Below are 25,645 nucleotides of genomic sequence, written 5' to 3'. Positions count from 1 at the left end.
TTATGGGTAGTACTGAAACACTTAATAAAGTAAAAGAATCAGACGGTGAAAAACGACGAGGTTCACGTAGTGTCCCTAGTGTCGTTATGTTTGTGTTTTATTTTATCAGTATATTTGTACCAGAGTCTCCGCGTGTTGTCGCATGTTTGTGACGTATGTAACTTGCTGTCACGTGACGGTGTTGTAGTTATTCCTGGAGTTACGGGGTTCTGTTTGTAACTGGTTTGTAGTCCTCTCGGGCTGTCAACCGGTCCCTTCCAGTCATTATTTCCGGCTGCGACATAATCTCGAACGTGTCGCGTTGCGTGTCTCCCTTACGTACCTTAACTTCCCTTTGGTAGTCTTTGGCTCAGTTCATCGCATCAGTACAGTGTGTTTTAGACATCTGTCTGTCTTTCTATCTGTCTCAGGTTCCGGCTGCGGATAACCTGTGTGACGGCAGCAGCCACAACATGGCAGCGGTGGATAGCTTCTCCCTCCTGTACCATCAGATGGCCCGGTCCTGTAGCAGCACGGTGGAGACCCTGGCCCTGGTGGGGGCCCTGTACACGGCCTGCAGGGTGTGCACTGTGTTGCACAGATGCTGCTCTCTGGTCAGGGTCCACTTCCTCCCACGACTCATGCCCAACAGGAGGACCTTGGCCCAGCGGTTTGGTGCATGGGCAGTCATCCACGGTATGTAACCAATTCAATTAATTTGTATTTGTATAGCCCTTAATCTATACAAATCTATAATCACCCTCAATCAGGAGCGTAATGGGTGCCGAAATTGACATGCATTCATATATATCTGCATACATACATGTATACACACATGTATGTATGTATGCATGCATGCATGCACGCATGCATACATGCAAAATATTCTTAATTGGAGATGGGGTGCTGGCCAGTTAACAATAAGGAGAGTCCAGGCATCCAGTTGCAGTCACGCAACACACTCTTCCTCTCACTTATAAATGCCAGATTCTGAAAACTATTGTTGCATGGTGTGATGCATTCTTCTGGCCCCAGGTGCAGCAGATGACACGGCCCACGCCTATGCGGAGGAACTGGCCCGGCAGGGCATGAGCCTCCTCTTTGTGAGTCGCGATGGCACCATGAGTACAGACCTATCAAAGGCTCTCTCTCAACGCCATGGAGTAGAAGTGACTGTGGTTGAAGCTGACCTGGCTCTCGGCGACGCAGCCATCCAGTCCCTCAGAGAGGCTCTGGGGGATAAAGACGTGGGCATATTGGTGAACTGTGGGGCCAGGTCTCTGGAGGAGCCCATCCCCCTGACAGAGACGTCAGAGCAGGGACTGCTGGAGCTGGTGAACAGGGCCGTGCTGGCCGCTGCCCTTATGACCAGACTGGTTCTGCCCGGGATGGTGGAGCAGGGACGCGGTGCGCTGGTCCATTTGTGTTCTGGTGCAGGCAGTCGGTCCTCCGGTGCAGCACTGTTCGCCTCACAGGTGAGGTAACAGAGGGACTGTACCCATCATAATCCCATCCATGGCCCCCAGATGCTGTATAACATTAGTCTGGCCAGACCAAGCCAATCGTAGATTGCACGTTGGTCTGGGGAAGCTGCCGTCATTTTCTTCAGCACAAGAGGCGCGATCAACGGGCCTAGTTCAACTGACTGTACACGATTGGCTGCTTGCCATCGCTTCCCTGTCGTCATTGTGTTAAACCAGCCAATAGCGCGCCAAGGGGAAAAGCCAACTCGGTGATTGGCTATCGCAAAAACTTATAGAAACTAGAAAGAAATGTATTGCTCTTCTCCAGACCCTTGATCAGGACGAACTCAATTCGCCGGAAGAATGGGCGGGGCTACCCAGGCTAGTATAACATGGCTTCCTATAAGGTCTTCTTTATTTGTATCTATTGGAACCTTTAACATGGTGTTCAAATCTACACGATGACTCACATGCTTTTTCCTCTGTTCCTCCGACCTGTGTAGGGATTCCTGGAAAGGTTTACCCAGGCTCTTCACCTAGAATACGGCAGACGAGGGGTTTTCCTCCAAACTCTGACTCCACTCCAGGTAGTCATCCGCTCCTAGCAGCCTGGGGACCTCATGTACCAGCCTCAAACATCTGGAGAAGATGCCAGCCAGCCGTCTTACAATGTTTTCATTTTATTATGTGTCATTTATTTAACCTTTTATTTATTCAGGGAAGGCCATTGAGAGCAGGCTCTCTTTTTCGATGACTCCCTTATTATAACATACAAATAAAACAGAAATAAAAATGTACAATAGATAAATGCAGGTCAAACAACCAGAAGAACATTTCAATGCATATAAATAATACAATGGGACAATTAAGAAAGTTATTTAAAACAGGAGCAATCCTTATTTAATGCAACTTCAATCATCCCTTTGAATGTCTCAAGTGAGACAAATCATAACGTTTGTCTTTAGATGCCATCTTTAGGTCAAATTATCTAGTGGTTCAAACGTTGTCATCACCCCCATGCGTGCCCCCTGATGAAACACTCCATCAGGGTGCGTGCCCCCTGATGAACCACGCTCCATCAGGGTGCGTGCCCCCTGATGAACCGCGCTCCATCAGGGTGCGTGCCCCCTGATGAACCGCGCTCCATCAGGGTGCGTGCCCCCTGATGAACCGCGCTCCATCAGGGTGCGTGCCCCCTGATGAACCGCGCTCCATCACCAACAGGTGTGTGTCCACAGGCAGCTGATATGGGAAGGGGTGGTGTTCTCCCTGTAGTAAGAACACCTTCATGCCTTGTTCTCTTATCTCAGGTGCGTTCCAGAGTAGGAGAAGCCTCCTCAGTGCTGGACCTGGGGGGCTGGCTGGTCCCTGAAGCAGAGGTGTACGCCCGCCATGCCATCTCCACCTTGGGCGTGGCCCACCACACCACAGGCTACTGGCCCCACACGCTGCAGGTAGGCAGCAGAGAGAGGACTCCAAGGATCACAATAATGATGATGCCTTTGGGATAACCATTCTATGTGATTGTCTTCTGATAAGATCTGCATCAACCAACCGTCTAAATCTGCAAAGAATAACCGTGCATAACTGTATAATATATACTGTACGTCATCATAGTAGAACTGTGGACAAGGGGATGCAACATCTTAATTGATGTAAAGAACCACTATATCATAGATTCTGTTTAACATATACTGTGCATCATTTGAGTTGCAATGAACCATAGCATATATCCTGTGTAATCACAGTTGTACAAGCTAGTGGACAATAGGATGAACATAGGCCACAGTTTAACAACAATGCACGTCATTTCTTCGATCTCTTTGTTGTTTATTCAACTCAATTCTTTCTTCTTTTTCAGCATGGAGTCATGAGTTACATCCCTGAACGGATTTGGTCGCTGGCATCACAGTTCCTCTGATTGGTTCAACATGTTTTACTTTTTTGCTTTTGCCATCCATCCATCCTTCCGCCTGATTGAACAATGGATACACGATTTTCAGATGACTATTTTTTTCAGAACATTATTTAAATAATGGAGACCTATAAGTTCATTAGCCTGATGGACAGTATATGTTAATGGTAACAATATATCAGATATTCTTGGGACGTGACCATTTTCTATGGTCTGTGGTTGTGACCCAACTTTCTTCCATGTACTCTACTCGCACTGTGAAGAGGCCATGAAGAGTATTTAAATAAGTATTTGCACATCAGAATTCAACCTTTCAGGCATTCCTTTGTGGGTTACCCTTCCAATGTCTCCTTGGTGTTAGCAGTGTGTCTATAGCACACAGCACTACTCAAATGTTGCACCACAGCTCAAGACAATACATAAACACAATTCTTTGGATATCAGCACGCACCAAGTTTCTTGGCCTCCAAGGGGGAATTGAGATAGTATTCAAATATAGACATGTTGGTCAAAAACCTTGAAATACAATATTTACTTTAAATGCCTCTGTGTGCGTCTGAAGCTTTTAGAATTCTCTCACCAATGCTTGGGATGCTTGGGCAGGTTTTGATAGGGGCACAATCTAACCTCCCAAAAGCTACGTTTTATTGGGTGAAATTTTAAGAAAACAAAAATGTTTGATATTAACCTTCCATTTGTTTAGTAGTGATTTATTTTTCCATCCGTTTCTTTTTTTTTGGATATCTGTTTCCGTAAATCACGGAAGACTGGAAGTAAGTGACACTTTTCCTGGCCTTCCCTGCTGTCTGGAGCTTCCTACATGAGATGTGGGCTTGCATAAGGCTGCTGGAGCGTTATTCTCAGTGTAAATCATTGACTGCAGCTGGGCTGGGAGCCCTCAGCTGCAGAGAGAGCGTTCCAGACACCTAGAGCCTCCCTGAATGGCCACGAGAAAGCCTAAACACAGAGCCCTATCGCAACCATGGGATCATGATGGGTGCACTATGGGTGGAAATGCGCACAGACTTAACTTGGTGTGTGAATGGACCTGAAGAGTGTGTCGGGGCAGGGAGGGCACAAGGTGGTCCTAGCCCCTTCCCCTAATGTAGCCCAACCAACACAAGTAGATTAAATACAGAAGTAGGTGCAGTACCCCTCAACGATAGACCAACATGTTGGGAAAAACAACTAATATATATGTTTGTTTTGAAAATATTTTTATAAAGGTTTTTTGCAAAACCATTTCAGTTTTTTGTTGTTCAACATTTAGACCACTCAGAGACAGAGGTGATAGACGATGATACACAGCGCTGTGGAAAAAAGTTTAAACCTCTCTATATTAAACTATATGAACCCAAGAATCCAAACAGAGAAATGGGCCTTGTGTTTGGACCTGCTGCATGCTGTTCCTATCATACCCTGTCCCTTGGATTGTTATTGCGTGTGGAAGGACAGCGACAGTGTCCTTCCAGATAAGATGCCAGGCTAGGGGACTTCAGATGCTGCTCTTCAGACTGCTCCAACTCTCCCTTACAGACACTTGGTTTTTCCTCTAGTGGGTGATTTATTGGTAAGTGGACAACAATATATAGTTACTTCATGAATAATGCACTTAAAACAGCTGAGTAGTAGGCTACCGTCATAAATGAACTGTTTAAAAAATGCTGGTATTCCAAAGAGCCGAACCGCCATACCAAAGGTGACTTGATCAAGCCATGGTTAGAACATACCGAATGGAAATGTCCTCAAAGACATTCATCCATAATCATTTGATTCAATTATTCATTAATTTATCCTTCTTAATATGGTTTATATTCTATACTTTATTTATTAAGTCCTTGTTTGTATTTGCGCCTGTATTCACTCTTGTCATTCAGGTTGTTGCATCCACGGTCTTTGGCGATATGAAAGATGACTTGATTACATTATCACCCTAACAGGATCGTGACCTACTGGTATAGTGTCACTTACAGATAGAATATCACCTACTGATGTAATGTCACCTACAGATTTAATGCCACCTACAGATAGAATATAATCTACTGATATAATGTCATCTACAGATATACTGTAATGTCACCTACAGATTTAATGTCACCTACATATAGAATATCACCTACTGATATGTCATGTACAGATAGAATATCTTCTACTGATATAATGTCACCGACTGATATAATGTCACCTACTGATATAAGTGTAAGAAATGGAGATAATCAATCAATAAGTAATCAGTAATAAATGAACAATCAATTGTTTAAAATAGGATTTGATTGTAGTCATGGAGGCTTAGTCTCTTCTTAACTACACCCATATACTTCAGTGAATGGAACAACCGCACTGAGTTTCTATGTTAAGTTGTTTAGTTGAATCATCAAGGTCAACTCCTTGGTTCCAACATTGCCACTGGTCCATGAGGTTGGGAGGAGCCGTGCTCAGAGTGCTCGATGTAACTGAGAGATAGTCTCCAGCAGCCTGAGCCCCCATGCCTGAGGCCTTGAGTCGGATTGGGTGTTGCAATTATTAATTCATTGAATCCTACATCCAATGGCAGCTTTACCTTGTAAGATTTTCATAACATTTGATGTTATTATGGACAATGCATTATTTACTTCTTCCTAATGACTAATTGACTTACCTTTAACACATTAACCTTCAACAGATAATGCAATGGCCCTTCCCAATTGTTGACTTTTTTGCTGTATAAAAGCAGCCCTTTACTAACAGTAATCTATTCACTGCCAAAGCGGCTCGACTTCAGTGTTGCCATGAAAGCAGCAGTAACCTTATTGGTGTGTGCTGTAAGCAGTCAGGCCAACTGGCGCCGGCTATGGGTGAATGGGACCTGTTAAGTCGCCTGCTGGACCAGGTCCAGACCCACTCCACCGTCATCGGCAAGGTGTGGCTCACCGTGCTGTTCGTGTTCCGCATCCTGGTGCTGAGCACCGCCACAGAGAAGGTCTGCTTGCACGCACGCACACACACACTCACACACATGACCACGCATGCATGGACACACACAGACAGGCATACACCCACTTACATACACACACACAACCACACATGAACACAAACACACGCATGCACGTACATGCACGCTCACACAAACAGACAAATGCACCTATACACACACATACGTACACGCACGCACACACACGGCCACAAATATGCACACCATTTATTAATATAAATCAATATAATCCAATACATTATATAAAATCATATAATGTAGTGGGAGGCTACGACAGCTAAGCTGCAAAAAGGACAGATTTAAGAATACTTTTTTACCTACTGCAATTGCACTTTATAATAACTCACCTTTTTAGTAAGGACAGAAGAATATTCACTTAAACTTTAGCTTGAGCTGCTTATATATATCAATCTTATATATGTATATATATATATACATATATAAGATATTATATATGCTTATATATATATATCTGTATTTTTTATTTTATAATTTTGCACCTACCGGTATTTATTGCACAACTGTTTATTTGCACACCTGCATATTTGCACACATTTTGTACTGTTATCTCTGAGTAACAGCTACTTATACTTATCCACATGGACCTTCCTTTCCACTTTTTCTATCCTAGGCTAGGTATTGTGGGCTCATGCTTTTGTTTAGGTGGGATATGTATGTATACATGTGTTGTGTGTATGTATGCTGGCTGCTGGAACACCTACATTTCTCTGCTGAGATCTTATCTATCTTATAATATCATGTTACATCATATAACATATCATATTTATTATATTCCTAAATGTCTGGATGATAAGTGTTGTTATAGTGTGGAGCGGGGAGCTGATGTGTGTCTGTGTCCACCAGGTGTGGGGTGATGAGCAGTCCGACTTTGTGTGCAACACCAACCAGCCGGGGTGTAAGAACGTGTGCTACGACCACGCCTTCCCCATATCACACGTCCGCTTCTGGGTGCTGCAGATCATCTCGGTGGCCACGCCAACCCTGGTGTACCTGGGCCACGTCCTCCACGTCATCCATGCTGAGCGCAAGGCGAGTCCCGGGTGACGCACGCCTTCCTCTGGTGGACTCATTAACCCCACTCTGAGGCCCCCAGCGTCCAAGCTCCTTCCTCTGGTGGACTCACTAACCCCACTCTGAGGCCCCCAGCGTCCAAGCTCCTTCCTCTGGTGGACTCACTAACCCCACTCTGAGGCCCCCAGCGTCCAAGCTCCTTCCTCTGGTGGACTCACTAACGCCACTCTGAGGCCCCCAGCGCCCAAGCTCCTTCCTCTGGTGGACTCACTAACCCCACCCTGAGGCCCCCAGCGTCCAAGCTCCTTCCTCTGGTGGACTCACCGACCCCACTCTGAGGCCCCAAGCGTCCAAGCTCTGCCCACTTCCTTGTTTTCTCCTCCAGTAAAGATGGGAACCAAGCCTTCTAGAAATCCCTTGGGAAGGGAATGGATGATCAAGGTTTAACAAGGCTTAACAAGGCCTACTGAACAAGGCTTAAAAAGGCCTACTGAACAAGGCTTAAAGGGGACATATTATGCTTTTTCGACTTGTACGACCTATAAACGTTGTTATAATGATTGATAGTCATGTTTAACCATACTAAAGTGTCAAATAATGACGTACATTTTGACCTTGGGTGTCTTGAAAGGCTCCTCTAAATTAAATGTATTATTATTATTATTATTACATGCATTTCGACGTATTCCCTGCTGACAGTCTGGGGTGGCTGTGCAGAGCGCACTCGGCACAACGATTGCGATTCACTTGTTCACATTTCCGGGAAACATCTATGTAGACGTACTCCTGCCACACCCCCATATGCCTGGTGAAATCTGCCCGCGCGCGCTCCAAGGAAGGTAACCAATCACAACGGGGTTGGGTTGGCAGGAGGGGGGCGGAGAAGGACGAAACGGAGCGGTGACAGAGAAGGCTGAAAGCGCCCAGATGAGAGGAAGAGTTTCCCGAAAGTCTACATCGTTTTTTGAGTATGGTTACACATGACTATCAATCATTATAACAACGTTTATAGGTCATAAAAGTCGAAAAGCATAATAGGTCCCCTTTAACAAGGCCTACTGAACAAGGCTTAACAAGGCCTACTGAACAAGGCTTAACAAGGCCTACTGAACAAGGCTTAACAAGGCCTACTGAACAAGGCTTAACCAGGCCTAATGAACAAGGCTTAACAAGGCCTACTGAACAAGGCTTAACAAGGCCTACTGAACAAGGCTTAACAAGGCCTACTGAACAAGGCTTAACAAGGCCTACTGAACAAGGCTTAACCAGGCCTAATGAACAAGGCTTAACAAGGCCTACTGAACAAGGCTTAACAAGGCCTACTGAAAAAGGCTTAACAAGGCCTACTGAACAAGGCTTAACAAGGCCTAATGAAAAAGGCTTAGGCCTACTGAACAAGGCTTAGCAAGGCCTACTGAACAAGGCCTACTGAACAAGGCTTAACAAGGCCTAATGAAAAAGGCTTAGCAAGGCCTTATGGACAAGGCTTAACCAGGCATAATGAACCAGGCTTAGCAAGGCCTACTGAACAAGGCTTAACCAGGCCTACTGACCAAGGCTTAGCAAGGTTTAATGAACAAGGCCTAATGAACAAGGCTAAATAAACAAAGCTTAACAAGGCTTAACGCGCATAACAAACAGCTAGACATGTTGCACAGAACAAGTTTACAATGTACAAGAAAATAAAAGATTTAAAGAGAACAACAACCTCATTACCCTAAGCCTTGTTAGGATGTTCGGACCGAGGTGATGTGTTCTCCTCATATAATTGTGTTTCGCTTTCCTGGGGAACATGTGGGGTTTCCAGCTGTGTGTTTAGGCACACAAGGCATGGGGGCCTTGTTAGTGTTTCAGAACCTCCTTTGTGAAGGGATTTACAGTCCCCTTGGTTTCTGTTTGTTAGGGAATCAAAGCCTCGTCAAACAGAAGATGAATCACAATAAAGAAACAAGAAAGGGTGGAAAGATACACCAGAAAATGTTTAATCTAACAGAAAAACATGGATGTAATGGGGAACCAGTGGGTCAGGAGGTATAGTGGGTAACCGGAAGGTTGCCAGTTATATACCCGGCTTATATAAGTTGCATTGGATAAAAGTGTGAATGTAAATGGAATGAATAGAATGATTGTCTCCACAGGTGAGACTGAAGATCCAGAGGCAGGCGGAGCTGGACGAGGACGCCCACCTGTTCCTGAAGAAGGGCTACAAGGTCCCCAAGTACAGCCACAGCAACGGCAAGATCAACCTGCGGGGGAGCATCCTGCGCAGCTACCTGCTCAACCTGGTGGCCAGGATCCTGTTGGAGCTGGGCTTCATCCTGGGCCAGTACTTCCTGTACGGCTTCACACTGCAGGCCCGCTACGTCTGCAGCATGTTGCCCTGCCCGCACAAGGTGGACTGCTTCCTCTCCAGACCCACGGAGAAGTCCATGTTCATATGGTTCATGCTGGTGGTGGCCTGCGTGTCTCTCCTCCTCAGCATCGTGGAGCTGCTTCATCTGTGTGTGAAAGTGGCGGGCGAGTGCATAGCTCGGAGGCAAGACTACACCGTCACCCCCGTCACCCCGCCGCTCATGGAGAGGAAGGCCTTCAAGAACCGAGAGCAGAGGATCCAGGACCATTACAACCTGGACCGCCAGGACAGCAGGGGGCCCGGGGCCGGCATGGCCAAGGGGGGTGTGGGGGCGGGGCTGAACGGTGTGGCTAAAGGTTCATGGTCTGAGGACAACAACACGGGGGAAGTCCACATTTAGAAACGTTTTTAGAAAGGTCAATAGATGACAGCACTTATTGCTGGTGTCATTCTCCGGTCATTTTCATGATTGAATTTTATTTCGGTCCCTAATAGTATTGTCAGATCACTCTTTTAGTCTCAGGATGCTGTTTGATGTTAAGGGATGACCTGTCCTAATCTGGTAACTGAATATTGGTTATTGTTTGCCAGGTATCAAAATACATAAGTCAATATTTTGCATTTCTGTGTGTATATCATAACCTACTGGCTGATATACTGTAGATCAATATACTGTAGGTCTTACAGACTTTTGATTTTCATATCTGTAGTCTGTACACATTACAAAAATAAATGTGATTTATTGGTTTCTTTGGCTATTATTTATATTGTCTATAATTTAAAAATGCTGACACTACTTTAAATGGATCACGTTGCCCATGAGTAGTGACAATGTAAGGATTCAATTCTCTACATAACATTATCGTGGTATGGGGTTCAAGGTCCCTGCCATTAACATCACCACATGTGTATATGTAAATATGTTGTACTTTTGTTTGAAGAAGCACACTGAGGGAGTTTTTGATACAAAGTCTCAAAACTCAATTCAAGACCACTTGCTACAACATTTAGTACCTAGAAATGCAACGTCATCCAATGGAATTACCAAATAATCATGCTTCATGCTATGATCATTTTAGAATAGTAAATATTAGGTTGGATTTAATAATGTTTACAATGAGATAAATGTGAAGCAGAGAATAAAAAGGTGTGGACGTTCGAGAGGTTAAAGTAAGCGTTCCGTTATAATTAACACCTGTCAATAATTACTTTCCTGTGTTTCCGCAAACTCTTGTCTGAGTTTGCAGCTGATTTGCTGATTTGGTGAATGTGAGCACCTGACTGGCGCCCAGATGTGTGTTGCAACGCACTCTCCCTGCCAGCCGGCTGAACCACCAAACTCCAAGGTCCACCTCAGTTAGCAGTGTGTTCCGGGCACAGCGCGGCCACACTTGTTCCACTGGTGTTCCGGTAAGACAACTCTTCTGCTCTTCCTTACACTAATCTAATGATAGGCTTTGATCACATTTGGATAACAAATATCAACATTCACATGTTTTATTTCTGCTTGGATTATTCAATTAATGTTAAATAGCTGATATTACCATCATACATTATTAAATTGTATTTTTTTCACATATATATATATATATATATATATATACATATCTTTAAAGAAGATATATAGATATATTAAACCAATATAATTCATATAATAATGTACTTATATAATTCATCAAGTTTAAACATGAGTGACATAAAGTTTCATACATTTTACAAACCGTGAAGTGATTGACTAGTTATTCATGACCAATGAACAACAACTCAAGGACATTGGCTGTACTTTATAATGTGCGTAACAGTTGACTTGCTGCCACTATTTCATGGAGAGTATAAAGTAATTTGTTTAAGGGGCAATCTGAACTGAATGATGTATTAAGGTACCAATTTCTTCATTTTTTTTTAAAGTAAAAAGGTGAAAAAATAAAATAGGTATGGACTGATTCAGAAAGACAAATACATTATTTTAACAATAATTATTTAACAATTAATTGCTTGTTGTTTAGCCTCTTCTAAAACATGTTCAAAATAAAAGTACTTACACAAGAAGATTATTTTGATTCATTTTGGACACTCTTAAGCGCTGTTTTTTCCTCATATCCCTTTTAACAGAGAGCAATAACTACCTCTCCTACAACATGGGTGATTGGGGCTTTCTATCCTCCCTGCTGGACAAGGTCCAGTCCCACTCCACGGTTATCGGGAAGATCTGGATGAGCGTGCTGTTCCTGTTCCGGATCATGGTGCTGGGGGCCGGGGCGGAGAGCGTCTGGGGCGATGAGCAGTCGGGCTTCCTCTGCAACACTCAGCAGCCCGGCTGCGAGAACGTGTGCTACGACTGGACCTTCCCCATCTCACACATCCGCTTCTGGGTGCTGCAGATCATCTTTGTGTCGACACCAACGCTCATCTACCTGGGCCATGTCATGCATGTCACCCACAAGGAGAACAAGATGAGGGAGAATCTGGCCAGCCCCGGGTGCGCCAGCACGCAGAAGCACCCCAAGTACACCAACGAGAAGGGCAAGGTGAAGATCAAGGGCAACCTCCTGGGGAGCTACCTAGCCCAGCTGGGCGCCAAGATCATCATCGAGGCCGCCTTCATCGTGGGCCAGTACTATCTGTACGGCTTCATCATGGTCCCCATGTTCCCCTGCTCCAAGAAACCCTGTCCCTTCACCGTGGAGTGCTACATGTCCCGGCCCACCGAGAAGACCATCTTCATCATCTTCATGCTGGTGGTGGCCTGCGTGTCCCTGCTGCTCAACGTTCTGGAGGTCTTCTACCTGCTGGTGAGCAGGAGCAGATGTTCCCCCAGGAAGCGCTCGCACATGATCACGTCCGCTCGGCACCCGGCACAGCTCTCAGGCCCCATGTGGCCAACGGCAGAAGACGCCCGGCAGGCCAACAAGATGAACATGGACTTTGAGAGCGGCCAGAGTACTGCTGGGAGCCTAAACGGGGCCAAGGAGGAGAAGAAGCTTCTGAGTGGTCACTAGATCACCATGCAGCATTTGTTGGTTCAATTGTATTTATTTAGTGCAAATCTTGAAGGTCGAAGTGGCCTTCTCTTGCTCACAACAAAGTCAGAATGTAACGTGTTTTCAAGTAATAAAATACGAAATGCTCAAGAACACTTTGGTAAAATGTTGCATTGTGGTTTTGGACGGTGTTGAGATGGTGCGACATGTGCTGTTTGGCTAGGTTTTTATTCATGTATTTTCCACTGGTGCATAATGGGGATTTTAATGATACTATATATGTACAGTATCTGTATATGTATATATATATAGCTTAGGTATGGTATAAATAATATTTTAATTAACCCGATGTTTATGTGATGGAACCTTTCAGTTGAGATGTTACACATTTATTTTCTTATAAGGAATTCTTTAATTTGTTTTCTTTATGGAACATTTAATAATGATAGCTAACTCTTTGTATTGTCAAATCCCGATATGTCTTTAAATGAATAAAGTTTCATTGGGAAAAAGATTCTGTATTCCACATGATGTTTTTAAATAATCCAACAGATTTGTGGTAGATGATAAACCACAGTTAAATTGAACCAGAACTACAAGTAGTTTGATATAGTGTTGAATATAATCTCTATTTGTGACTCATCCTTCGTCAGACAGATGACAAACATAATATGAAGGTAGTACTTTATTGATCCATACATACATTTATTTAACAAGTAACATAATCGAATGATGAATTAAAGGAAACCTAGAATATAAATAAATATTACAGAGAGTGAGAGAGAGAGAATACTTCAAAACAAATGAATAAATAATTAAAACATTATTTTAATTTTTCCACATTTAACAAGAAATTGCAATGTGATCAACTAGCTTGTACGTTCATATAAACAGACTAGTATTCATTTGTTTGTACCTGACATGTTTCGACTACTTCCTGCAGTCTTCTTCATGAATGAATGAATGAATACTACGGTAGTCTGTTTACATGAACATACAAGTTAACTTATCAAGATAGACTAAATGAACCTTTTTGAGTTGCAATGTGATCAATGTTTATCTCATCATACATCTACTGAACAACTCATATTTTTATGACCTACCAAATATTCTACTAACCAGTAATTTACTAAAGGACGTGCGCACCCTATCATTTTCTCTGTCAAACATTAACCTTCACAATCATCAGGGCTTAGCCCTCAAATGTATTTGCTCCAGATTTATCATTTCTAGATCCCATGACAACGTAACAGTATTGTGAAACTCTAAAGTTAAAGTTCAGTGGGCTGTAGGACATACAGCATCTGCAGCTTCACGGCCAGGAGCTTGCGGTCGATTCACCACCGGACTTCAAAAATAAGGTTAGTGTTTGTCGGTTATTTTTGCCTTAATCACGGAATAGTATCTTAATACATCCGAGCATGTTTCTACATGAGCTAGTGATTCTAGACTTGACACTGAAGAGCTGTTTGCTCCTCCTGTCCTGGAGGGTATTTCCTTGTATTAGTTAAAGGATTCTCTTAGACAAGTGCAAATGCCGATTACAAATTTTGTACTTATTGAAATATGTATGGAAGTAAATAGTTTAAAATTGAATTATTGCCTTAGGTAGTAATTTTCCTTTTTTTTGTTGCATATCTTATATCACAGTATTTTCATGTATCAGTCTGATTAAAAGTAACGCAATCCTGGATTTGAATAATTGTTTTCGGTGTGTAGGGTATTAGCTTTGGAATTGTTTGATTCATGTTGCTTGGTTATTCAATTAGGAAATAATAATAATACATAACTAGGGTTTTTATAAAGTGTCATCTACGAAAATATCTTGGTTATTAATCTTAATCAAATGAAATTCTGCGGATGGAATTGCTTGTCTTTTCAAATTAGCTTTCTGTATTTGGCCCTTTGCAAAGTGTATCATTTAATTTATATTCAATAGTAAGCACAACGTATTTTATTTTTAACTGACTAAATAGAAACATTGTTGTCCAGTCCAGCACTACAGAACATCCATTCACAATCATTCTGTTACATCGAAAAACACCACTAATGGATGCATTAATGAACGGAATGCCTTATTTTTCAGAGAGCATGGGTGAGTGGAGTTTCCTAGCGTCTCTCCTTGACAAGGTCCAGTCCCACTCCACGGTCATCGGGAAGGTCTGGCTCACAGTGCTCTTCATTTTCCGGATCATGGTCCTTGGGGCCGGAGCAGAAAAGGTCAATGGTTGTTGCTGTTGTGGTTTAAAATGATTTTGACTATCTTCATTCTTAATGCATTGACAGAGATGTGATGCTATGGGGTACGCATTAAAACATCTGTCCTAAATCACAGGTGTGGGGTGATGAGCAATCCCAAATGATCTGTAACACCAAGCAGCCAGGCTGCAAGAACGTGTGCTACGACCACGCCTTCCCCATCTCCCACATCCGCTTCTGGGTGCTGCAGATCATCTTCGTGTCGAGCCCCACGCTGGTGTACCTCGCTCACGTCCTCCACGTCATCCACAAGGAGAAAAAGCTGAGGGAGCGTATGCAGACCAGCAGCGAGCCGACCAAGAACCCAAAATACTCGGACGACAAAGGTCACGTCAAGATCAAAGGGGACCTTCTGGGCAGCTACCTGGCCACCATCTTCTTCCGGATCTTTCTGGAGGTGGCGTTCATCGTAGGGCAGTACTATCTGTACGGCTTCGTCATGGACCCCAGAGTGGTGTGTTCCAGAGCACCCTGTCCCTTCACTGTGGAGTGCTACATGTCCCGGCCGACCGAGAAGACCATCTTCATCATCTTCATGCTGGGGGTGTCCTGCGTGGCCCTGCTGCTCAACGTTCTGGAGGTCTTCTACCTGCTGTTTAGAGGCAGGTGCTCCAAGAGACGGCACGTGGCCCCCTTTACCATGCCCAGCCACTCGGCTGTCCTGGAGATGAAGCAGGTGCCTCGGACCACCTAATTCTAATGTGAGGATCATGGATGGACCCGTAGAGGGCAGCTCCACGAGCTGGGAGGTCCTCACACCTTACAACACATTGCAACGGGCAGGTCAATACATTTACAATAAGGGCGTTTAGCAGACAGCTTTTATCCAAAGAGACTTACAATAAGTACATTTGTCAGAGAAGGAGAAACCACAATATATCTCTGTCGGTACCGTAAGGATGTTTATGGAACCAAGTGCCAAGCACTTACAATTGTTAGGTTGATCCACTCCCCATACACAACAACGATAGCTAGAATACAATGCTACACAACTAAGTACTGTAACTAAGGACGAGTCGACATACAATGTCAGGTCATAGAGAAACTTGGTTATTTGATACTCATATTAAGTACACAAACCTTGAGAACACTATACGTTTATACTACATGGAAACTTTGATGATACCTTCTAAAACGTGACTTTGTTTAATATAAGAGGCGGGTCTGAAGGTCGATATGGCAGCACATTTTGTAGCAAGAAATACCTTTTTTGGTGTTACTTTTTTGGGCTTATAACATCCTTAAAGGGTTTTTTAAGGATGTTATAAGTCTAGTATACTACCATGTATTACTATAGATTCTAGTATAATTGCTACTAAATGCTCAATATTATTTTTTAATTTATTTAAATAATAATATCTATGCATTAAGCACTTTAGTTTACCTTGTCAGAGACCTTTAGAGGCTACCACTGATGAAGTATGATCAAGTATGATGCAAGATCTCTATCCATCAATAATGTTATGTTCTACTACCTATCCTATTTATTTTCTTATCATTTCCCAGTCGTTCTTATTCCAGATTAGTTTTGTCCGTTATTGGCCTCTGGACGGGGTCCGTGAGGGAATGAGTTAATGCCACGACTCTTTGGGCCGAGTCTCTTCTGTGGTGCATTTTGGAGACATTTCTGCTTTCTTGTTCAATGACGTCACCCAACAACCGTAACATCAAATGTTATGTTTTATATATTTTACTTGTCATCGATTCAATTATTTTCTTTGTGTTTTATCTTCGGAATCATAGCAAAATATGAGGTTTAAGGAAACGCACACTTACTAAATGTTGAACATCGAAAAATGTTAATAAAACAATACAATTGAGTGAAACCGTTTGCATTGTTTTTGATATTTTCGTTATTATATCTCACCACGTAGTTTCAACAAATAAATCCCAGGAATCAGTGAATGACCTGACACATTGTATGTCGTCCTTAGTTGTAAGTCGTCCATACCTTGAGAACACTATACTACATGGAAACTTTGTTGACGGCCTACTTCCTTCCAAAATGTGACTTTGGTTTATATATGGGGCGGGTCTGAATGGCGGTAGGCCTATGGCCCCACATTTTCTAGCAAGAAATAACACCCCCCTAAACGTTTTTGGGAGTTATTTTTTGGGCTTATAACATCCTTAAATGTTTTTTTAAGGATGTTATAAGCCTAGTATATACCTACCATGTATAAGGTAGCCTAGCCTACTATAGAATTTATGTAGAAATGCTATACTAAGTGCTCAATATAATCTTTTTATTTTTTTCTATTTAAATAATAATATTTATGCATTAAGCACTGTAGATTAGTTGGTCCGAGATCTAAGGGGCTACCACTGATGAAGATCTTTATGGTGGATCTATCAAGTATGATGCAATATCAATAATGTTATGTTCTACCTATTTTTTGTCTTATCATTTCCCAGTCGTTCTTATTCCAGGTTAGTGTCCTGTGTAAGTCCTTCATTGGCCTCTGGACGGGGTCCTTGAGGGAATGAGTTAATGCCACGACTCTTTGGGCCGAGTCTCTTCTGTGTTGCATTTTGGAGACATTTCTGCTTTCTTGTTCAATGACGTCGCCCAACAAACGTAACATCAAATGTTATGTTTTATATATTTTACTTGTCATCGAATCAATTATTTTCTTTGGGTAGGTATTTCTGTGTTTTATCTTTGCGAATCATAGCAAAATATGAGGTTTAAGGATACACACCCTTGAATACTTTAAATTTTGAACATCGATTTTTTTCATACAATTGATTGAAACTGTTTGTATAGTTTTGATATTTTCTTTATTATATCTCACCACGTAGTTTCAACAAATAAATTCCAGCAATCACGTGATAGACAAAGCTGATCAACGTGAAATGGCTGCGGTTTTCTCCTGTCTGTCTATCCAACAGTGTGGTCAAGCGGGTTGGTAGCGATGACACTGTTTCACGTGTTTTGTTACTCATGAACAAATACAAATACGATGAAACAGTGACATCTAGAACTATTCATCCATTCATTAAAAACATATATAAAAAATGTATCGATATATAAACAACAATCTCTGTAAATTCCTAAGAGTAGGCTTTATATACTGGGGCACAATTATTATTACTACTATTTGTACTACATTAAGTGTAGTACAAATAGGATTAAAAGTATAATCTGCTCATATCTAACGTCAATAAACAGTTTGAGTGACAGTTTAAGTTTGTAGGTTTGAGTCTCCAACCTAAAAAACGTAGAAACAGTGGGAGTGGGAGTCCACCTGGTGGTTGACCATTCCTGGCAGGCATATACACCTCATCACCAACAGGCGCTGCACACCACCACTAGGCCACTCCCAAGCTCAATCGTTTAGGTATTTGAAGTGTAACGTTTTTCGTCTTTTTCATAAACTATGGACATAGAAATCCTTACAATGTAAATTTTGAATGATTTAAATAACTTTCCATTTATTAGTATATAATGTAGTTTTCCCTGCATGGGAGCTAGCACATTGTGGATTCTGCCTTGGGCCGGTGTTTCACTGGACTCAGGTTGTATATCTCTGTGGAGGTGGTGGAGGTGGAGGCCCTTCTCTTCCTGGCTCCCAGTGACAAACACATCAAGTAGATCAGCTCTACCACGGTAAGCACCAAAGAAATCCCGGACACCACCAGCATGAACACGATGAAGATGCTCTTCTCTGTGGGCCGCGGTATGAAGCACGCCACGATCTGCCTGCAGGGGTACTCGCCATACAGGATCTTAGTGGGCATGAAGATGAAGCCGTAGATGTAGTACTGGCCCACCATGAAGGCCACCTCGAGAATGATCTTCACAACCAGCTGGCTCATGTAGCTGAACAGCAGAGAACCCTTGATCTGGACCGCACCGTGTTCGTCAGAGTACTTTGGCGTCCTGGGCAGGCCCTTCTTGTTGAACTTCTCACCCAGCTTCCTTCTCAGCTTGTCCTCCTTGCGGATGACCAGCAGGACGTGACCCAGGTAGATGAGTGTGGGCAGAGACACAAAGAGGATCTGCAGGACCCAGAAGCGCCGGTGGGACAGGGGGAAGGCGTGGTCGTAGCAGGCGTTCTTGCAGCCAGGAGAGTTAGTGTTGCAGTTCATGCTGGCCTGTTCATCTCCCCAGACGCTGTCTAAACCAGCGGCCAGGATGAAGAGCCGGAAGAGGAAGAGGACGCTCATCCATACCTTCCCCACCACCGTGGAGTGAGACTGCACCTTCTTCAGCAAGGAGGCCAGGAAAGACCAGTCCCCCATGGTGATCTGTGCCTGGAGAATCAAGAGGAACCTTTGAAGTCATGGCAGATTGTCTTTGTCCCCAAAGTTACCCAACAAAACGACTGATTCCAATTTAATGCAACCATTCATCTGCAATAATGAGAAATGTTGAATGGAATGGACTTATTTAATTCTAGTTCATTATGACTAATAACTAAATGTGTTGCGTGTTCTTGAAAATATGTGTTGAAAACTTTAACTTTATTCTATTGTTTTTATTCCCCTGATACATACAATAGTGAATGGTTTTAAATCGTGTTTATGTTTGTAATGGACTCTAAAAGATAATAATATTGAAACCAGTTAAAAAGAAAGAATAGAAATTCCCTGAATTGTTCCGGTCAGATAATGACACCCTTACAATGTTAATGATTACATTAAAATAAAGTCCACATGTCCAAAATTAAAAGCATTTCAGTTAGCTGGGATTGTTTATGTAAGCGAGCACATGTTGCTTTATGTCTAAGACAAATAGTAAGTAAGAAAGCATTCCTACCTCAAGTTGATCGCATTTACTTGGAACCAATTCTTATTTCACAAGTAAAATCGTCTTGGTTCTCTCTTCCTCTTTATATCTCAGAGAAAATGCTCCCTTCTTTAGTTCCTCCCTAAATGTCGCGAACACGACAGCTCATGCTAATCGTCATGGAAATGTCATATACACCCATTTCACTCTCCTCCATCTTCTCGTTCCTCCACCCTTATGACTATTGTTGGAATGTTTGGGAGTGTATTGATGAATCAAATGAAATTCCGCTCATGTCAAGGGTCAGAGTAAGGGGTGATGTCACGTCACCCATCACTGACACACACACATATGCACACCAACAGACATATAGACACACAAATACACAAATAAATAAAGGATACACAAATACACAAATAAATAAAGGACACAAACACACACACACACACACAGAAAGACACACACGCACTCCCCATATTGTCCCAGACAGAAGGGGTTATTGATGGCACAGCCAAGCGGAGTTTGAACGGTTGAACTCAAGATATACATGAACTATTATCAAGACATTTTGTTACAATTACTATACATATTCAGTTCCACTGAGGGCACGTTTTCACCACAACCAAAAGATCAAATACTAAATACTGTACATTGCAGTACTGTACATTACAGTGCAGTAAATAGTTTGAGCAAAAATAAACCCTACTGTACTGTAAACACAGAAAAACATGGCAATTGTGCGTGGGTGGGCTTATGGATCCTGCCCTCTGTTGGGGTCTGGCCATAGGATCTCATCAACATCACAAGCAATGTTTTCTCCCGCTAAGCATCGGGGAAAATATTGCCTTGTGTGCCGAATCCATCCATCGATTCATCCTAAGTCGATGTCTCTGCCGGCCTGTTCCATTGCCTGCAGAAGAGGCATGCGAGCATGAGGTTGGCGGTCATATACGTGCCATCTCCAAGCCGAAAAAAATTCTTCTATGGGGTTAAGAAATGGTGTGTAAGGGGGCAAGTATAGGACTTCAAATTGATGATGGTTGGTCAACCAGTTGCGGATCAGAGCAGCCCGATGGAAACAAACATTATCCCACACAACAAACCTGGGCTGCTCTGGTCTGTCCTGTACAGCTGCATCGTGAAGTGCATCCAGAAATGTAATTATATGTTCGGTATTGAAGTTACCTAGTTTTGCTTGATGGTGCAGTAGCCCTTGAAGGCTTATGGCCGCACACAATGAGATATTTCCCCCGCGCTGCCCCGGGACTTGCACAATTGCCCTTTGGCCAATTATGTTACGACCCCGTCGTCTTGTTTTGCCGAGGTTGAATCCATCCTCATCAATGTAAATAAATTCAATGCTGTGCAGCTCCATCCATCTCCAAGATGCTCCGTAACAAAACCAAATACATGTTATACATATTTTGGAGGGCATTACTCAAAACACTCAACTATAGTACTACACATACAGAACCCCATCAAACAGGTACCTGGTACTTCTCTGAATGTATCTATGTGGTACTGATACAATGGCACATATTCAGCTGTAACTGGATGACACCAATACTGTATTGTAAATGTAAAGGACTGTAACACTTACCTGTACATATTCACCTTGAAGTCTTTTGACCCTGACACTGTTCCTCTCAAATAGGACCCTGTACAATGGCTTCATGGTAATTTGGTGCTTTACCAAGATGCGTCTGGTAGTTTAACTGCTTACTCGCTCTATGTTATTGAATACTTCTCTATCTGCAAGTATTTGTTGCTGTAGCTGGTTGAGACGGATTGCATTGTTTGCTCTGACCAGGTCCACAATGGCAAGCTCCTGCTGTTGGGTGACCAAGATTGGCGTCCGCCCACAGAAGGTCTTCTAGTCATTCTATAGAAAAAAGCAAACCACAAAATGTAAATTAATTAATGAATGAACAATTAATAATAATATTATCTATATATATATTTATATATTCACTATATATATATAATAATACAAATAATATCTTTATTTATATTGCACCTTTAAAAACAATGGTTTACAAAGTGCTTTGACATAAGATATTTAGGAAGAGAATAAAAAGACGGCGTCACATAAAAGCAAGCCTATAAAAATGTGTTTTAAGAATTGATTTAATTGAGGTAACTGATTTAGCAAGCCTTATCTCCGCAGGCAGGACGTTTCAAAGCCGAGGCGCCCTGGTGGAGAAGGCCCGTCGCCCGAACACCTATAGTCTTGAGCCTCAACCTTGGAACAGTAAGGAGGGCCTCGCCCGCGGATCTAAGGCTGCAAACAGGCTCGTACGGGGTCAGCATATCTGTTATATACTTATAACAGACTTATTGTTCATGGAACGCACATTTAAAAGACAGAAGTTCATTGGAGAGGGGGAGCAGTTTCTGGCGGATGACTGGATATTTTTCAGAGGGATTTGAATTCGATTTGCAGGGTTAAAATATACTGTACAAGCCTGTATAGAGTTATTCCTGTGTGTGATTATGACATCAATTGGAAGATAGATGCTTGTATTGTTTATGTGAGGGATGGTCGGTGGCTGTCATGATCTGTAAGAGAGTAGGGTCAGTTCGATATTTGTTGATAAATGACGTGAGCCTACCTGGGATGGGTGGAGTCCGTCTCTTCTAAAAACCTGGGGTCTATTTAATAATGTGGTCAAATTGTCCATAAAGGGAATGTCCTGGTTTCGGCAGTATTGTTTCAGCCAGATGTGTAGCTGCTGAACACAATGTCACTAAAACAGGGAAGAGGGGATATAAATGTCTCTCTTTTATCTCTCCTTATACTTTTGAGTTAACTTTTGGGATTAAGTTAATTTTCTTACTTACTACCTAAATAAATGCAATTATTGCAATTACTTGTGTTATAATAGGTCAAGAAAAGTCCCTTGCATGTAGCAGGAAGCAGGGCCACAGAGTGAATTCAGAAATAGTTCGGTGGAAGTTGAAGTTTGATATGCATATTTTCTCAAGTGTGTGTGGAAAGAGGGAAGTGTAAGTGCATGCGTCAGTCAAAAGGGAGTCTGACCAAACCCTTTTAGTTCAAATATTTAAGTCTTCCCTTTGTCACTCTCTTCAGTTCAGCTCCTCTATCTTTGATTTAGCGGTAACTGAAAGCCCGCCTGGTGAGTCCATTTTTCTTTGATTCTACAAAAACAAACAATTGAAATAAAATGTGTATTATTTCCTCAAAAACGTCTCCAGTCTTTTTGCATCGCTGTTGCCTAGCTAAGTCACTTGTAATATCTTAGTTTGTTAGGACATTATGGATAGACACTCAACATGGCTAGGCTGATGCTTTCATACAAACAGAAATGCTTTAGGAATTAAAGCTATTCATGTAGTACTCCGGCAGCCATGCCCACAAACAGCGGGCTGACGTTTCAGACAAGGAAGTGCTGTGTTTTAAACGTTTTTTCAGTTTTAAAAGTCAGACATTTAAAGAACCATTTTACACATTATGGTGTTGTTTGTCCCATCCAAACAAAGGTTCCTCTCCAGGTTTCTGTTAAGCCTTCTGTTGGGTCATGGGGGACTGGTCCAGCCTCTCAGAGCTCCTGGACAAGGTCCAGGCCCACTCAACGGTGGTGGGGAAGATCTGGATGAGTGTCCTCCTGGTGTTCCGGATCCTGGTGCTGGGCGTGGCGGCCGACGAGGTGTGGGGGGACGAGCAGTCACACTTCTTCTGCAACAACGAGGAGCCGGGCTGCACCCTTGCCTGCTACAACTGGATGTTCCCCGTCTCCTACATCCGCTACTGGGTGCTGCAGATCCTGCTGGTGTCCACCCCCACCCTGGTGTACCTGGGCCACGCCGTGCACGTCATCCACCGGGAAAGGAGGCTGCGGGAGCGGCTCCAAGGCCACGACAAAGGGGCCGCGGACGCCTTGAGGAAACCCAAATACACAGACGACCGAGGCAAGATTGTGATCAAAGGCATCCTCTTGCGCAGCTACCTAGCCCAGTTGGTGGTGAAGATTCTGCTGGAGGTGGGCTTTGTGGTGGGCCAGTTCTACCTCTACGACTCCCCCTTCATGGTGCCCTACTTCCACTGCCGGGAGGATCCCTGCCCGCCCAGAATCGGGGTAGAGTGCTTCATCTCGCGGCCCACCGAGAAGTCCATCTTCGTGGTGTTCATGCTGGTGGTGGCAGGCGTGTCCGTCTTCCTCAACCTGCTGGAGATCCTGTACCTGCTCTGTGCCAGGAAGAGACAAGGACAGAAGAAGAAGAGAGCAGCCCTGACCAACCAAGAACATTACCTGTCGGGAAAAGATCTGAAGCTGAGCGGTCCTGTTTGGCCAGCTCAAGCCCCATCCCACCCCCATGCTGACCTGAGGCCCCGCCCTACCCCGAACCCAAGCTGACCTGAGGCCCCGCCCCACCCCGCCCCTATGCTGACCTGAGGCCCCGCCCTACCCGACCCCATGCTGACCTGAGGCCCCACCCCGCCCCTCATGCTGACCTGAGGCCCCGCCCCGACCCGCCCCCATGCTGACCTGAAGCCCCGCCCCACCACGCCCCCATGCTGACCTGAGGCCCCGCCCTACCCCGCCCCCATGCTGACCTGAGGCCCCGCCCCACCCCGCCCCCATGCTGACCTGAGGCCCCGCCCTACCCGCCCCCATGCTGACCTGAGGCCCCGCCCTACCCGCCCCCATGCTGACCTGAGGCCCCGCCCTACCCGCCCCCATGCTGACTTGACGGTGTGTTCCTGAATCCTTGGACGCCAGCCTTCTGAGTTGCACTTTTGACGTAATTTCCAGTCTCGGAGCATTTGTAACGTTCCGTTTTGTCTTTGTGATTGTGTCATGAAATTGGCTAGTCGTGGTTTATTGTTAGCTACATTAGCTTCTTTAGCAAACCATCCCGAAAAACAACAACATGACTTTACATTGCAAGCACAGCAAATCCATGAAATTAATAAATGAGTGACTGGAATAAAGTAGCAATGTAATTGTGTAAGTGTGTAAGAGCATTTCAACATTAAAAACGTGGTACAAATACAAAGAAAATAAATCCCTGGCAGCAATTTAGTTGAGAGCGTCATCACTGCTCTCGGTCTGCTCTCAGAAAGATGAAGACAAAAAGGGGGCGTGGCTCTGAGGAATTGAGGAGGTTTGAGGACCACACCATAAGGCCCTGTGTCCCCCCCCGCCCTCTAGGGGCCCCCACGGCCCCATGGACCTGCACCAGGCTCACCCCCCCTCTAGGGGCCCCCACGGCCCCATGGACCTCCACCAGGCTCACCCCCCCCCAGGGGCCCCCACGGCCCCATGGACCTCCACCAGGCTCACCCCCCCATAGGGGCCCCAACGGCCCCATGGACCTCCACCATGCTCACTCCCCCCTAGGGGCCCCCATGGCCCCATGGACCTCCACCAGGCTCACCCCCCCTCTAGGGGCCATGGACCTCCACCAGGAGGAATAAAGTCATGATCCCACTTCAACAGCTGGAGAGATGCATTGACTTTGCTGGAGATTATTGTAGCTATTTATGTATGTTTTATTATACGATTGTGAAAGATGCCAAAAAAATTCATCATTATAATCATCATTATAATTCTTCTTATTATCATTTTATTATTATAATTATTACTACCACACAGTTGTGCTATAAAAATAGTTCCTACTTTAATAAACATTACATTTCTAAAAAATGTCTCAGTCGCTTTGGTACATCAGAATCAGATCAGAATTGATATTCTCAAAACTACCTGTTCAATCTTCACATCATTGTGTCACTTGTGCACACCAAAAAAGCATTTTCTCATTTCTTTGAACAAGTTGAAAATGCTTTGGTACATTCGTGCAAATGATTATGTACAATTCTCTACCCTTTGCTACATTATCAATTGCTTATGTCATGTTGATCAAAAAGTATTGTAATGGGTCTCTATTGAATAGTCTCACCCCCACAACATTTAGGCATTAGTTCATTGGTCTTTACA

At 43.7% G+C, this 25,645-nt stretch overlaps 7 protein-coding genes across 7 annotated transcripts in view; 5 read left to right on the top strand and 2 right to left on the bottom strand.

The window, feature by feature from the left end:
• Positions 1-559, bottom strand: part of tbc1d32 (TBC1 domain family, member 32) — a 73,266-nt gene extending 72,707 nt beyond the window's left edge. The window contains exon 1 of the mRNA XM_056580908.1: positions 121-559. The gene's annotated coding sequence lies outside the window, so the exon portion shown is untranslated. The remainder of the gene's footprint in view (positions 1-120) is intronic.
• hsdl1 (hydroxysteroid dehydrogenase like 1) lies at positions 48-4,720 on the top strand. Its single transcript, XM_056581623.1, has 5 exons — positions 48-675; positions 1,015-1,454; positions 1,946-2,029; positions 2,753-2,896; positions 3,304-4,720. The coding sequence occupies exons 1-5, from the start codon at positions 453-455 to the stop codon at positions 3,361-3,363; spliced, it is 951 nt and encodes a 316-aa protein (XP_056437598.1). The 5' UTR covers positions 48-452; the 3' UTR covers positions 3,364-4,720.
• Positions 4,721-5,493: 773 nt separating this feature from the next.
• Positions 5,494-10,354, top strand: LOC130374694 (gap junction Cx32.7 protein-like). Its single transcript, XM_056581627.1, has 3 exons — positions 5,494-6,316; positions 7,193-7,378; positions 9,499-10,354. Exons 1-3 carry the CDS (start codon positions 6,188-6,190, stop codon positions 10,111-10,113), a joined length of 930 nt encoding a protein of 309 aa, XP_056437602.1. The 5' UTR covers positions 5,494-6,187; the 3' UTR covers positions 10,114-10,354.
• Positions 10,355-11,019: 665 nt separating this feature from the next.
• gja13.1 (gap junction protein alpha 13.1) lies at positions 11,020-13,201 on the top strand. Its single transcript, XM_056581624.1, has 2 exons — positions 11,020-11,123; positions 11,826-13,201. The coding sequence occupies exon 2, from the start codon at positions 11,852-11,854 to the stop codon at positions 12,710-12,712; it is 861 nt and encodes a 286-aa protein (XP_056437599.1). The 5' UTR covers positions 11,020-11,123; positions 11,826-11,851; the 3' UTR covers positions 12,713-13,201.
• A 711-nt stretch (positions 13,202-13,912) lies between these two features.
• Positions 13,913-17,887, top strand: gja12.1 (gap junction protein, alpha 12.1). Its single transcript, XM_056581626.1, has 3 exons — positions 13,913-14,055; positions 14,781-14,914; positions 15,030-17,887. Exons 2-3 carry the CDS (start codon positions 14,786-14,788, stop codon positions 15,645-15,647), a joined length of 747 nt encoding a protein of 248 aa, XP_056437601.1. The 5' UTR covers positions 13,913-14,055; positions 14,781-14,785; the 3' UTR covers positions 15,648-17,887.
• Positions 17,251-19,804, bottom strand: LOC130374692 (gap junction Cx32.2 protein-like). The gene is made up of 2 exons (XM_056581625.1): positions 19,716-19,804; positions 17,251-19,210 (listed from the first exon to the last, which is right to left on the bottom strand). Exon 2 carries the CDS (start codon positions 19,196-19,198, stop codon positions 18,425-18,427), a length of 774 nt encoding a protein of 257 aa, XP_056437600.1. The 5' UTR covers positions 19,199-19,210; positions 19,716-19,804; the 3' UTR covers positions 17,251-18,424.
• Positions 19,805-22,693: 2,889 nt separating this feature from the next.
• Positions 22,694-25,125, top strand: LOC130374241 (gap junction Cx32.2 protein-like). The gene is made up of 3 exons (XM_056580906.1): positions 22,694-22,822; positions 23,187-23,984; positions 24,860-25,125. The coding sequence occupies exons 2-3, from the start codon at positions 23,225-23,227 to the stop codon at positions 25,123-25,125; spliced, it is 1,026 nt and encodes a 341-aa protein (XP_056436881.1). The 5' UTR covers positions 22,694-22,822; positions 23,187-23,224.
• Positions 25,126-25,645: the final 520 nt, after the last annotated feature.

The sequence above is a fragment of the Gadus chalcogrammus genome, chromosome 21 (assembly GCF_026213295.1).
Source record: "Gadus chalcogrammus isolate NIFS_2021 chromosome 21, NIFS_Gcha_1.0, whole genome shotgun sequence".
Classification (NCBI taxonomy): domain Eukaryota; kingdom Metazoa; phylum Chordata; class Actinopteri; order Gadiformes; family Gadidae; genus Gadus; species Gadus chalcogrammus.
The sequence above is the reverse complement of the archived record's forward strand: the minus strand, read 5'-3'. Positions and strand labels throughout refer to the sequence as shown.